Below are 14,260 nucleotides of genomic sequence, written 5' to 3' on the forward strand. Positions count from 1 at the left end.
TAAATTATTTAAATAGCTATAAATAATTTCATAATTAATCATAAACAACTGCTAATTTCCAAATTAACTAAGCGGGCTTTACATTTTATGCCCTAAATAAAACTCTTTACAGTCTGATTAGTTATCAACATAAGAAATTTGAAGTGATTGATGTTTGCATGAATTTTACATGCTAAATGGTTTAATATGTTTGACATGTTTATTACATTCATACACACAGAATCAGTTAAATCCAGATCATATGTTTATTCACAATTACAGTATCGTCAACACAGTGGAATGTGATTGTGATCATATGAATCAAAAGTTTTGGTCCCTGTTTCATCAGTGTTATTGGATTTACACTAATGTGATAATCAGCGATGATGTGTACTTACACTTGGAGTAAGTGTTATGTTCTTTCCAGGACATTAGTAAAGTATACTAGTTTCGAATGTATGGAGTATACATTGGACTGGACCGATATTGCAACTAAGTTAAGATATTACACACTTACCGTTATACATATCTTTCCAAGTCAATATCAGTAGTTGATCTTAAGATTAAAAGAATCTAAATCCTGATATGCTTAGGCTCAACTCAGGAGTGCTATTCATGTTCTTTGATTTATTAGTAAAGCCTACTTTCGGGTCAGGGTGATACGTATATTTTGGGAACATGATAGTATGATTGAGTGGGAGTGCTGAACATAAATATGGAATCTATAGCTTCTACTGGTGTATAGAAGTCAAGTGATGATTCCCTTCGAGCTTAGCAAATAGAAGTAAATGGATGAGCTCTTGTTTAACTGACTAATCATTAGATCACTAAACACCATTTACAGGTAGCTAAGTGTTTTAAGGGGCAAAATACATTGAGGGGTGAGAACGGTAAAGAAATCCCATCTCGATGTAAATCATCTATATAGAGGATCTTTAAATCACAATAAGATTATAACAATGGTTAAATGAGATAGTATATTGATATCGTGGAACATACAATATGCTCTATATAAGTCTGAGAGTGCAATTCTAAGTTCTAAGAGTGGATTCAACGAAGAATTAATAAGTAGGAATTTACTTGGTAAATTTGGTTCACTTATTGGAAGCTCAGCATATAGATCCATGGTCCCCATTCTAGTTGAGAACATTCTTCTTGTAAGACTCATTAATTGATTCGTGATTGATCAATTATAATTCTAAAGTTAGACTATGTCTAATTTTATGAATTTTCACTAAGCAGGGGTGAAATTGTAAAGAAAAGAGTTTCTAGGTTTATTTATTTATTAATGGACTTTATATGTCTAATTAATAATTAAATTAAATGACAATATTATTTAATAATCTATTTTAGTTATTAAATAATTAGTTTTGGCATTTAAAAGGTTAGAATTGGAAAATTGGCGTTTTTGAGAAAATAAAGATAAAATTTGATAAAACTGCAAAATTAAGTGAGGCCCAATAACACACCATGGCCGGCCACTTAAGTTGGTTTTTCAAATTAATATTTTCATTATTTTAATGCCAAATAATTCTAAACCTAAACCTAGTAGTTGCCTATAAATAGAAAGTGATGGCTCAGTCAAATACACATCTTTGAATAAGCCTTTCTGACAGAAATTTCTCTCTTCAGAAAAACTGAGCCTTCCCCACTTTCTATACCTTGGCCAAAACCCTTTATTCTCTTTTCTCCTTCATCTTTTTCGACCCTAGTGAAAGAGTAAGTGCCCACACACAGCAAGCAGTAACTCAATCATAGATTGGAAGACTGTGAAGGATCAAAACTTGAAGAAGAAGGACATTCGAGCTCAGATCTTGATTATACTCTGCTACAGAAAGGAATCAAGGGTTAGAGATCTGAGTGGAAGGAGACATTAATTCCGCTGCATCAATGTAAGGTTTTCTTAACTTTATATGTGTTTAATTTATCGTTTTAGAAAGTTCTTATTTAGGATGTTTAAACAACATACTTGTGAGTAGATCTAAGATCCTGGTAAAATAATTTCCAACACTGGTTACTTTTCTAGTAATTTTTTCGGTGACAATGACTTTTTCGGCGACTTTTCCGGCACTAACGACTTTTCCGACAAAACTTATTATTACAAGTTTTATTAAATTTATCAAGAAAAGGCTGCTAATTGTCTGACTGATACTTTGTTGCAAGGAGCTGTTTCAAAAATGCAGCATGAGTTCATAGCTGCTAAGAACAGGTACTCACAGGTTCTTAGACAACAAAGCAAGATAAATTGGATCAAATTTTGTGATGAAAACTCTAGCTATTTTCATGCTTCCATGAGGAAAAGAAGATTGAAAAATAGAATTACCACTTATATGAAGGGGGATGTAATTGTTGATAACTTTGAGGAAGTGGTTAAGCACTTTGTTGAGCATTTTGAGAGCTTCATGGGCAATAATAGATGTCAGTTGTATGAGCCAGGAGAATTGTCTCAATGTGGAACAACAAGTCAATATGATCAGACCTTTTACTAAGGGAGATGTAAAGAAAGCTTTACTCAGCATTCACTCATCGAAGAGTGCAGGATTAGATGGGTTTGGGTCTGGTTTTTACAAAGATCTGTGGAGCAAAATTAGAGATGAGGTTTCTAATGCGGTTTTGAGTTTCTTTGCAAGTGGCAGGTTGCCTCAGAACTTGAACGAAACGGTTATTTCATTTATCCCTAAGGTTGCTAAACCTTCTACTGCTAAGGACTACAGACCGATAGCTTGTTGTAACACTGTTTACAAGTGCATCTCGAAGATGATATGTTCAAGATTTTCTGAAGTGCTCCCCAACATTGTCTAGAATAACCAAGGCACATTTATCAAAAATAGGTTGCTTGCTCATAATATTATGATTTTTAAGACCTCCTTAAGGGGTATACTAGGAAGAATATTTCAGTAAGGTGCATCATGAAAATTGACCTTAGCAAGGCGTATGATACGGTTGGTTGGCAGTTTGCGGAGGATTTGCTCAAGTTACTTTATTTTCCTTCTCGTTTTATCATGTGGATCATGACTTGTCTGAAGGGAACCAGCTACAACCTGCTTATAAATGGAAGAATTCAAGGCAAATTCAAAGGGAAAAAGGTCTCCGTCAATGGGATCCAATGTCCTCGTTACTCTTTGTCTTGATTATGGAGTATCTCACTAGGCTCCTCAGTTACTATGCTGGGAAAAAAAGGATTTGGTTTCCATCCTCTATGCAAACACCTACGCTTAACTAATTTGTGTATTGGAGATGACTTAGTTATATTCTGCAAAGGCAACATCAACTCGGTGAAACTTGTTAATGAAGCCTTCATGTTATTCTGCAAAGCCACAGAATTGTCTGCTAACACTTCAAAAGTCTCAAATATACTTTAGAGGTGTTAGTGAAGAGAACAAGTTAAAGATTCTTGACTTAGTTAAAATTGAAGAAGGCTGTTTTCCTCTTAAATACTTGGGAGTCAACCTGCGTCCTACCAAATGGAAAGCTTCAGATTGTGGAGTGATTTTGGACAAGCTTAACAAGAATCTCAACTGTTGGGCTAGTAGGAATCTTTCCTTAGTTGGTCGTGTGCAATTAATTTACTCGGTTTTGCTTAGAATCAGAAATTTTTGGATGAGTATATTCACTATACCCTCAAAAAAATATCGGCTGCCATAGATAAGAGTTGTCGTGATTTCCTTTGGAGAATTAACGGGAATAGAAGTAAGCTTCACCGAGCCTCTTGGAAAAAGGTTTGCCTTCCCAAAAAGCTTGGTGGAGTTAGGTTCCGAGAAGGTAAAAAGTGGAACAAGGCTCTAATGGCGAAGTTCCTGCGGACCCTTGCTAACAAACAAGGTTGCTTGTGGGTCAAATGGATCAATTCCATTTATTTGAAGAACCGGGATATTTGGAGCTACCATAAAAGCTGGATGTTAGCTGGTTTTTCAAGAAATTGTTGTGCCTTCGTGATAACATGGATAAAACCAGATTGAATCTTGCTGTGACAGGTGGAAATTTTCATGAAAAAAAGTTTTATACCTTGCAGGTGGAGGAGACAAAAGCAGAATATGCAGGTGCTGTTTGAGACAATTTAATAGTACCTAAGCACATGTTTATATACTAGCAAATTGTAAATAAACAACTCCTTACTAGAGACTACTTGAGCAGAATTATTAATATGCAGAATGTGCTTTGTCCGGTCTGTGATTTCGAGATTGAAACTCACGACCATTTATTTTATTGCTACATTTTCACTAAGCAGGTTTGTGAAGAAATCAACAATTGGCTGGGGAATTATAGATGGCCTGGATCTATAGCTGAGGTGATTAGCATGTGTTGTAACGTGAATCATGATCTCCAACATAGAGTTGTAAACGTTGTTATGGAAGCAACCTTGTATGAACTTTCGAAAAATAGAAATACGTGTATATTTGAGTTGACTTGTTCTTCTCCTAAAAGTATAAGTTTGGAAGTTAGGAGAATTGTTCAACTTAGAGTCTCGAGTAAGGGTCCTTTAAAAGCTTGTCCAAAAAGTTTATATTTACTAAATGTAATTAAAAACTGGTAGTGGTGGTGGTAGTGGCTGCTGCCGTGGGCTGTGTGTGGCTTTTGCCTTGATTGTTTGTGGCTTGCTTGTTTTTGAATAAAGATTCTTCTTTTTAAATTTTTTTTATTAAATTTATTTATTATTATTTTTTTTTTTTCATATTTTAAACTTTAATTATTTTTTAATTCTATATTTTTTTACATTATTATTATTTTTTTTTTTAAAAAAAAGCGTTCATATTACATTATTTATTTATACCATATAAAAGTAAACTATTTTACATTTTCTCATATACACCTTTATTGAAACTTGGAGAGGTACTATTTTGAATTAGATTACAAAACACAGGGTTAGTTGGAATGTTTTTAGGATCCCAGAGATAATTTTGGTATTTACATTAAATTAGGGATCAAAATGGTATATTCCCGTTTCATAAATAACAAGAACTTTTCTATTTTTTTGTTTTTACAAACTCAATTTTTGTAAACCCTAGTCGGTGAAAAAGAGTTTCCTTTCTATTCAATCTAGAAACCTGAATAGAACCCTTACGCACATCGTGTTTTTCTGAAAGAGAAAACGAAGACCACAGATTGTTTTCCACTGGGAGCTACCGATTATTTGCAGCAATGGGAGTTCCAGCTTTTTATCGGTGGTTAGCGGAGAAGTTTCCGCTAGTTGTGGTCGATGTCATTGAAGAAGAACCAGTCGTAATCGATGGGATTTCCATTCCGGTTGACACCAGTAAGCCTAATCCTAATGGCCTTGAATTCGATAATCTGTATCTCGACATGAATGGAATTATTCACCCTTGTTTTCACCCCGAAGATAGGGTACGTTCTTATTATCTTAGTCTTGCTTTTTGGATTTCATATTGTGTTATATTAGGGTTTTTGGTAGTGAGGCTTTGAATTAACGGTGTTGGTTCAATTACGCTAAATATATTTATGTAATGAAAGATGCTGGCAGTGATTTCTTATAGTTGAAAGCCTTGCTTAATTGTTAATTAATTATCTGGCGGAGGAGCTGAGTTGGTATTGATGAATGTGCACTCAGAATTGGGGAGACTTAGGTTTTGATGCTCCTTTTCAGGGCTAATTCTTAATTTACATTATGCTTTTGATTGATGTTTCACTAGATTAGTTTAGTATGTAATTTGGAATTCAAAACTCCTGTTTTTGGATCAGTTATTATGTCAATGGACATACAGCATAGAGTAGATAAGGAGGTTTGTTTGTCTCTAGCGTCATATTGGGGTTAGTCTATTCGAGTAATTCTCTTAGTTTAATTAGTTAGATACTTGGGATATTGAGAAATATTAAACAACAGTGAAGGAGTTTTTAAAAACTAGCATAAATGAGACAACTTTCCCTCTAAGTGAAATCTATAAAAAGTGTTCCTTTTCGAGTGCAAAGTCTAGCCAGAAGGCTTAACAATTTTAGAATTGAAAATGATTAGTTTTACCCATTTTGTGTCCCACAAGTTACTAACAACCCTAAGATTCCCATGTGTCTAATCCCTACCTGGGATGAGATATCTGCATCTAATCTTTGGTGATTTAGGTCATATTAAATAAATTGCAAGACACTTTTGTTTTATGCATTGTACTACGGCAAGTTTACATTTCATTCTTTTTGTCATTTTTCCCGTCTACAAATTTATGTATGCCCAGTGAGTCTTTTTATTCTATTTAATATGTGTTTGTTATGCAATGTTTTCCTTCACCATATTGTTTTGCTATGCAGCCTTCCCCAACAACCTTTGATGAGGTCTTTCAATGCATGTTTGACTACATTGACAGGCTTTTTGTAATGGTGCGTCCTCGAAAGCTTCTGTTCATGGCTATTGGTGAGTGCCTGAGGAATTTAAATTGACTTTATTTGCAATACCCATATATCCGTTGCATTTGTTATGTACTAATTACGTGGAAACAACTGGTAGATGGTGTTGCCCCGAGGGCAAAAATGAATCAACAAAGAAGCAGACGTTTCAGAGCTGCAAAAGATGCAACCGATGCGGTATGTGCTCTTGTGGATGCTAGGTGGGTCCTTCATGTGTTTGCACATAAGGGGCTTTTGATACCTTTTGTCTAATCAAGATAACTATGTTCTTCTGTTTTCTTTTTTTTAATGTACTTGTGATCAATTAATTTTGTTGACAGTGCTAGCATTCTATTTACTTTGGCATTTCTTAATGTACAATACATATCAAATTATTTTAATTTTGGCTGATGTTACTTATGTATATTATATGTACGCACATAAAATACATGACTGTTATTTCTGTAGGCAGCTGAAGAAGAACGCCTGCGTGAAGAGTTTGAAAGGGAGGGGAGAAAGCTTCCTCCTAAATCAGAATCACAAGTTTTTGATTCTAATGTTATCACTCCTGGAACTGAATTTATGGCTGTATTGTCAATTGCATTGCAGTACTATGTCCATCTTAGATTAAACAATGACCATGGATGGAAAAATGTTAAGGTACCTATTTTATCAAGCTTTTTGATCATTTAATTTTGTTTTAAGTGTTTTGCAGCTGGGATTCTCTACTTGCACTGTTGTGCTTTGGTGGTTCTCAGTGATGTTGTGTATCTAACCTTTGCAAGAGCACTTATATATGCATTTCAATTGGCTGAAAGGTTATTCTTTCTGATGCAAATGTCCCGGGCGAGGGAGAACATAAGATAATGTCGTACATTCGTCTTCAAAGAAATCTTCCTGGGCATGATCCAAATACACGTCATTGCCTGTATGGTTTGGTATATTTATCTCTTCCATTTTTATTGCAATTTTTTTTATTATTTTTTTAAACATCACATATTTGGAATGTTAACTAATTTTTACTGTTTTATTAATGTGTGTCTATTTGCAGGATGCTGATCTAATTATGCTGGGTTTGGCTACTCATGAAATCCATTTTTCAATACTGCGAGAGGTTTCCATTTCCTATGTTTCTGTTTTCAGATGTAGAAATAAAAAGTCTTACATTTAGGGTTTACACATCTCATCCCCACACCAGAATAATTGCAATGTTGTTTGATCTGTCTTATTTACTGATAGGCGACTGTATACTTTTCATTGCTACTATTCAGATTGTTTTCACCCCTGGACAGCAAGACAAATGCTTCATGTGTGGTCAGATGGGTCATTTAGCAGCAGATTGTGAGGGAAAGGCAAAAAGAAAGGCTGGAGAGTTTGATGAAAAAGGTGATAAAAGCATTGTCAAAAAACCATATCAGGTTAGTTTACATTTCACTTAATTTGAAGTCATAGGCAGCATATTCCAATATGATATATCTTTTCCCCCCTCTAGTTATATTTATTTTTGTGTTTACTTTGTTTTCTTTTATACACAGTTTCTCAATATCTGGACTCTTAGAGAATATTTGGACTATGAGCTGAGAATTCCTAATCCTCCATTTGAGATTGATTTGGAGCGCATTGTGGATGATTTTATATTTATATGTTTCTTTGTGGGGAATGATTTTTTACCACATATGCCCACACTCGAGATTCGCGAGGTTTGTTATTTCTTTTGAAGTAAATCTATTTATCTAAGACTTTGTAGTTTACAAAATTTGATAATGTTTTTGCAATTTCTGTTCTTTATTTTTCATTCAGGGAGCAATCAACCTGCTTTTGGCAGTTTACAAGAAGGAATTTAGGGCAATGGGTGGATATTTGACTGACTCATGTAAGGTAATAGTTGCATGTGTATTTCATTTATTTGGTGTGTAAGATTTCCGGATATTGAGGCCAGGGCTTAATTGTTTTTTTTGGATGTTAATTACTGATTTCTTTTGTTTCTCAGCCTAATTTAGATCGCGTGGAGCATTTCATTCAGGCAATTGGATCTTTTGAAGATAAAATATTCCAGAAACGTGCTCGATTGCATCAGGTTTGTTGTCTAATATCATTCATTTTGTCTACTGGCCATGCGTTTCTTACTAGTTTAGAGTCTTGCTAGGGAAGGAGAAATGTGTACATTACCATTGTCAAAGTATCGTAGCCCTCTCTTTTTACTAGTCAAATATTGGTTTGTCACTTCTATTTTTTGAACCTGTAGGAAAATATACCTTCTAACTGCAGCTGAATTTTTTATTTCTTCTAGCGGCAAGCAGATAGAATAAAGCGTGAAAAGGGACAACTTAGAAGAGGAGATGATGCACAACCTCAGGTTCAGCCAGAATCTCTTGTTCCAGTTTCTCGGTTTCACGGTTCTCGTCTTGCTTCAGGTTCTTCACCTTCTCCATATCAACAATCAGGATCTGGCTACAATTCTAGGAACAGACAGGCCATGGAATCAAGTGGAAAAGGAAATTCACATGCAGGCAAAGTTGCTCGTACATCTTCTGCTGCTAGTATTGGTGCTGCCATCGTTGAAGCTGAGAACAATCTGGAAGAAGACGTATGTAGTTTTTCTAACACAGGAGCTTTATGCACCTTTTTGTCATGGCTATTTTAAAAGTTGCCTTAAGTTTTTTGGTATTGTTTAGATGATAGTGAAAGCTTTAAGCTGGAGTTGGAGTAACTTGTATCTTGCATGATGCAATTATGAATCTTTTTAAATTAGAGGGCTTGATGATTTGCTATCTTTTGATAGTTTTCTTTACTGGGGCAATGAGTTAGTCCATAAACCACAATTTAATCTCAGAAAGTAAAAGAATAGTATGTTTGTTAAAAAAAAGGCAATAACTTATGTTGCAATCTTTTGTTTTTCAGGAGAAAGAAAACAAAGAAGACTTAAAAGCAAAGCTGAAGGAGATAATTCGTGGGAAGTCCGATGCTTTTAATTCTGAAAATCCTGAAGAAGATAAGGTCTATTTAGTTTTTTACTGTTATTGATATGATATATAACTGGGCAAGGTTTTTCAGTTTCTTAGTAATTATTTGTTGAAAGCTATATAATTGCGTCTGGTGTTGATACTAAAAAACTATTTTCCATTTTCTAAGAATAAGAAAATATTTTCTGAGCAAGGGTGTTTGGCATTGTTCTTAGAAATATTTTTTAAAACCAGAGTTAAAAAAGACAGATTTCTGATGACAATATAATTTTTTTTCCTTTATTTGTTCCTCGCATCAAAACTTTTCACCACTTTTTCTGTCCTAATTTTGTATCATCTCCTTCTCCTTGTTTTCTCCGTAGTCATTTATCTCATTACTTTGTCTCCTTATTTTTCCTCACTCATCGTTTAACATTGCATTTCTCTGGATACCTTCTCTACTTGCTAATTCTTGTCAATTTCTCGGGTCATTTTTTCTCTTTTCCTTTTCCTTCATGTATAAATCTCTCCATTTAATTTCTCTCATCATTTCCTTTTTGGCATTAACTTTCAGTTTGTAATTGTATTCTTTTTCCTCTTTAACTTAAAAAAGAATTCTAAAAATTATTTTAGAAATTATTATCTGCCCGTGTTTTGAAAATATCAAAAAATATTTTCTTTTTCTATTTTTCAAAACACAACATTAGAATTAGAGGACAAAAAACAATGCCAAAGTAACGTACCCTATATTTTCATGGCAAATTTTCTTTTGTGCATACAACGTCACTTTAATTTCATACTGTTTTTCAGTGAATGTGCCCATGACACAACATTTTATGTTTCTTCCTTTTGGTACAATGTGACATTTTCTTTCAAAATGCAAAAGTTTGAAGTTACCACCCCAGAAATATAAGCAATGTATTGCCACATGGGTTATTTATTTTGTGTATTGTTTATCTCTATCTTATATCATTAGGTTAAATTGGGGGTACCAGGTTGGAAAGAAAGATATTACGAAGAAAAGTTTTCTGCCAAAACTCCCGAGGAACGGGAGGAAATACGGAAAGATGTTGTAAGTTATCCGTATAAGTTATATTGATGTAGAGTTCAATCATATTTGTTGTACGTCTTACCTTTTGTGCTTATGTTTTACTAGGTTTTGAAATACACAGAAGGCCTATGTTGGGTTATGCAGTACTACTATGAAGGGGTTAGTTCTTGGCATTGGTGAGTTTTTCATTCATTGACTCCTTTATGATCAATAGTGGATCAAGGCAAATTGTTGACTTTCTTGCCGTGGAACATTTCTAATTTCAGGTTTTATCCATACCACTACGCACCATTTGCTTCTGATCTTAAGGATCTTAGTCAGCTGAGCATAAAGTTTGAGTTGGGTTCTCCCTTCAAACCATTTAATCAGCTTCTGGGGGTTTTCCCAGCTGCTAGGTATTCTATAGAATTTTCTTACCTTTTTTTCCATTGTAATTTTTTAGCTACTAAATACTAACTACACCAATTGCAGCTCTCATGCTCTTCCAGAGCAGTACAGGAAATTGATGACTGATCCAAACTCACCTATCATTGATTTTTATCCTACTGGTATACCTCTATCCGAACTGATTCTTTACATTTAAAACAAACCTTTTCTCTCATTGATTTTTATCCTCTGGTATACCTCTATCCGAATACTGATTGCCTTTACATTTAAAACAAACCTTTTCTCTAAATCATGTTTCTTACAGATTTTGAAGTGGATATGAATGGGAAGAGATTTTCGTGGCAGGTGGATACTTTATTTTTTTTATTTGATATGTCATAAATCTTTTGGGTGTAGTGTGCATAAATTCTAACATCTTATTTCTATCATGAAGGGTATTGCAAAATTGCCTTTCATTGACGAATCACGACTTCTTTCCGAGGTTGAAAAAATTGAACATACATTGACGGTATGGTTTCTACTTGACTCTAATGAATCCCACATTGGCTGTACTGATCATCTGTTTTCCTCTAAAAGTATTCAAAGCAGTTTAGTTAGTTGACTTGCCTGCATTTTTCTCTTCTTTTGTCTCTGGCTATAGGCAGAGGAAGTCCGGAGAAACAGTACCATGTTTGACATGCTCTTTGTGGCATCATCTCATCCTCTTTCTGTGTCTATTTACTCTCTCGACAACCGCTGTAAGCAATTGTCAAACAGGGAAAGAGCTGAATTTAAAGAAAAAATTGATCCAGAAATTAGGTTGGTAATGTAATTCATAGTTGCTATCAGTTATTTCTATTTTGTACGAAATCTTTGATGATATAATAATTTCATCAATATAGGGACTCAGACGGAATTTTAATTTCTAATGTTTGTTCAGATATCTGTTGATTTAAACAATATATATTTTCATCCTTGCTCACTAACATATGCCAATAATTTATGTTCTCTGTAAAATATGGGTTATCTTCTAACTTGGTTTAGGGCTGCATGCAGTGAAGGGATGAATGGATATCTATCTCCATGCGGTGGAGAACCCTGTCCACCTGTTTTCCGGTCTCCTGTATTGGGCTTGGAAGATATCATGGATAACCAAGTCATGTAAGCTGTTAAGCAATGACTATTAGGGTCTCGCATTGTGAAGTTTTGAAGCTCTACAAGTTGCTTGTTTACTTAAACCTTTTTTTTTTCTCTTTTGCAGATGTGCGATATACAGACTTCCCGACCCTCATAAGCATATAACTCGACCACCTGCAGGTGTTACATTTCCAAAGAAGGTACATTGCTCTTCACATAAGTTCACTGTAGGTGGATGAAACATGTCTTTTTTTCCCAAACCCAATCTATATTTCACATACAAATGCTCCACCAGTGCATGTTATAGACCTTTATTGCTTTTTGTCATACAATTTAATATTTTCTTAGAAATATTTTAATTACTAGACAGATCTGATAGAGATTACTGAAATTTGGTAATACGTATTTGCATTTTGCTTTCAAGCTATTGACGTATGATTTTACACCAGTAAGACTTCCACTGCAGTGGGAGGCGGTAAAGTTTACTTGCTTCTACTGTTATCTTATCACCTTTGTCTCTGAGACAAAGTAATGTTAAGACAGACACCATCTTCTGTCTCTCCCTCTCCCTTTGAGCAAGATCACAACTTTGGTTCATGTATTGTGTTTGCTTTTCTAACAGGCTCTATTGTTTCTTTTGTTTTTTATTTTCGGATAAAAATATTCAATTGGGAATGAGTTATTAGGGAATATGAACTTATTTTTCTACAACAAGAAATATGCTGTTTTTGTTCAGTTCTTTCTATTATTTTATACAGTATTTTAATGTCTCGGAAAATGGTAAATGTCAGGGGATTGCAGAGCTTAATACATATCTTTTATCTCAGTTTTTCTAGTTTGTATTAACATTATTTTATGCTATTTTGAATGGCTTAATGTCATGTGGCATGGCTACTATGTCATGGCTTACCAAGATGTTTTGTTCTCAGATTGTTTCATTGGGAGATCTCAAACCTGAACCTGTGTTATGGCATGAAGATACTGGGCGAAGAGGTCCTGATAATGGAAGGTAAATGCTATTTATGTACATCTTTTGAGAAATTCTAGTCCTGTCCCCTTTTGGATCTTCTATTTTATGTTGATCATCTCTTTTTGTTTTGAACGATATCAACCTTGGAATTACTATATTATTTCAGGTATAATAATCATCCTGGAACCACTTCTGGACGACAACTTGGAGAAGCAGCTCATCGGCTGGTTTCTAATAGCCTACAAGTGAAGGCAGACTACAATGGATATGGCAATCATGGCCGTTCACCATCTTATTCTGGTAACCATACACGACAAAATTCCTATGGGACTCATCTCAGGTTCCATGATCGGGAACATTCAGACATTCACCCTCCTGAAGGTCAATACCAATCATCAAACCGAAGTAGTCATCATCATTACAATGATCGACGCTGGAATAGTGACGGACACATATCGTCAGGTAGTCGCCATCCACACAATGGGTCTCAATCCCTATATTATGATAGAAATAACCGCATGGCTCCTCCGCATGGGTTTGTTGGTCCGCATAACGTTGATCCCATTTACCCAAATGGACCTATCGCACAAACTCCACCTGGGTTTGTTGGTGCCAACCCGTATCCCGGTGGTCACAACCAATATCAAAACTACCAATCAGCTGGAGCAATAGGCCGTCAACAGCAATGGCCGGCTGATGGTGGCAGTGGTTGGAATGCACCACCACAGGCTGGCCCGTACATTGCGAGGGGCTACAGTCAGCCACACCAATCAGGTAATCCATACTCTGCATTGGATCGGAGAGCAAATAAGAGAGAGCCGCCTCCTGCACATGGGTATCGCCGGAATTAGAGTCGAACCCTTATTTTCTCCATGTAGTTTCTCTGGTAGTAAAGATTGTACCATAGTCATTCTTGTTTGGATATCAGAATGCTGTTTAACTATTTTATATACTTGATAAAATCCCATAATATGTGCGTCTGGGATTGGATTACTCAAGTGTTAGATGTTAGAGGGTTTATTTGATTAGTTATTGTATTTTAACTATTTTTTTTTTCTGTTATTTCAGTTTGATATGATAATTTTGTTTCTTTTCTTTTCGGAAGGAATTGGATCATTTTTAGGAATATGACGCTGCAGTCTTTTGTTGTACTATTGGTTATAGTTTACTGTTTAAAGGTTATTTTTTTTTTTCCCGATTAAGATCATTTTTAAGTGAGTTTTCAAAGCATAATTTGAGGAAATTAAAATTTTTGAAAGCCAAATATATAAATTGCTGCAATTTAAGCACTAATAAAGCTTTAAGATTAACTTTATGGAGTATTCATATGTAAACGAGAATTCAAATGTTATTGGAAAATAATGTAAAAGAGAAATGAATGGTCAAGAAAAAAGAAAAAAAACTCATTGCATAAAGTGTAACTTACATTGAAAATAATAATATTAAAATAGTGTATTTTTTATTTGGTAATTTAGAAGATTTATT

The 14,260-nt window shown here is 34.7% G+C and overlaps 2 protein-coding genes across 4 annotated transcripts; both read left to right on the top strand.

The window, feature by feature from the left end:
• Nucleotides 1–3,267: 3,267 nt before the first annotated feature.
• On the top strand, nucleotides 3,268–4,030 carry LOC115696471 (uncharacterized). The gene is made up of 3 exons (XM_030623373.1): nucleotides 3,268–3,508; nucleotides 3,625–3,801; nucleotides 3,954–4,030. Exons 1-3 carry the CDS (start codon nucleotides 3,268–3,270, stop codon nucleotides 4,028–4,030), a joined length of 495 nt encoding a protein of 164 aa, XP_030479233.1.
• Nucleotides 4,031–4,945: 915 nt separating this feature from the next.
• On the top strand, nucleotides 4,946–13,879 carry LOC115696905 (5'-3' exoribonuclease 3). Of its 3 annotated transcripts, none has more exons than XM_030623801.2 (23): nucleotides 4,946–5,322; nucleotides 6,235–6,337; nucleotides 6,431–6,507; nucleotides 6,778–6,969; nucleotides 7,128–7,247; nucleotides 7,361–7,423; nucleotides 7,581–7,727; nucleotides 7,845–8,009; nucleotides 8,110–8,187; nucleotides 8,300–8,386; nucleotides 8,600–8,896; nucleotides 9,211–9,306; nucleotides 10,228–10,323; nucleotides 10,408–10,478; nucleotides 10,569–10,697; nucleotides 10,774–10,850; nucleotides 10,994–11,034; nucleotides 11,123–11,197; nucleotides 11,330–11,487; nucleotides 11,713–11,829; nucleotides 11,930–12,005; nucleotides 12,735–12,814; nucleotides 12,942–13,879. In XM_030623801.2, the coding sequence occupies exons 1-23, from the start codon at nucleotides 5,119–5,121 to the stop codon at nucleotides 13,624–13,626; spliced, it is 3,234 nt and encodes a 1,077-aa protein (XP_030479661.1). In that variant the 5' UTR covers nucleotides 4,946–5,118; the 3' UTR covers nucleotides 13,627–13,879. The 3 variants fall into 3 exon arrangements, with proteins under 3 accessions (XP_030479661.1, XP_030479662.1, XP_030479663.1); XM_030623802.2 differs by having other exon boundaries at nucleotides 4,947–5,322; nucleotides 11,725–11,829; XM_030623803.2 differs by lacking the exons at nucleotides 4,946–5,322; nucleotides 6,235–6,337 and having other exon boundaries at nucleotides 6,435–6,530.
• Nucleotides 13,880–14,260: the final 381 nt, after the last annotated feature.

The sequence above is a fragment of the Cannabis sativa genome, chromosome 7 (assembly GCF_029168945.1).
Source record: "Cannabis sativa cultivar Pink pepper isolate KNU-18-1 chromosome 7, ASM2916894v1, whole genome shotgun sequence".
In the NCBI taxonomy this organism is placed as follows: domain Eukaryota; kingdom Viridiplantae; phylum Streptophyta; class Magnoliopsida; order Rosales; family Cannabaceae; genus Cannabis; species Cannabis sativa.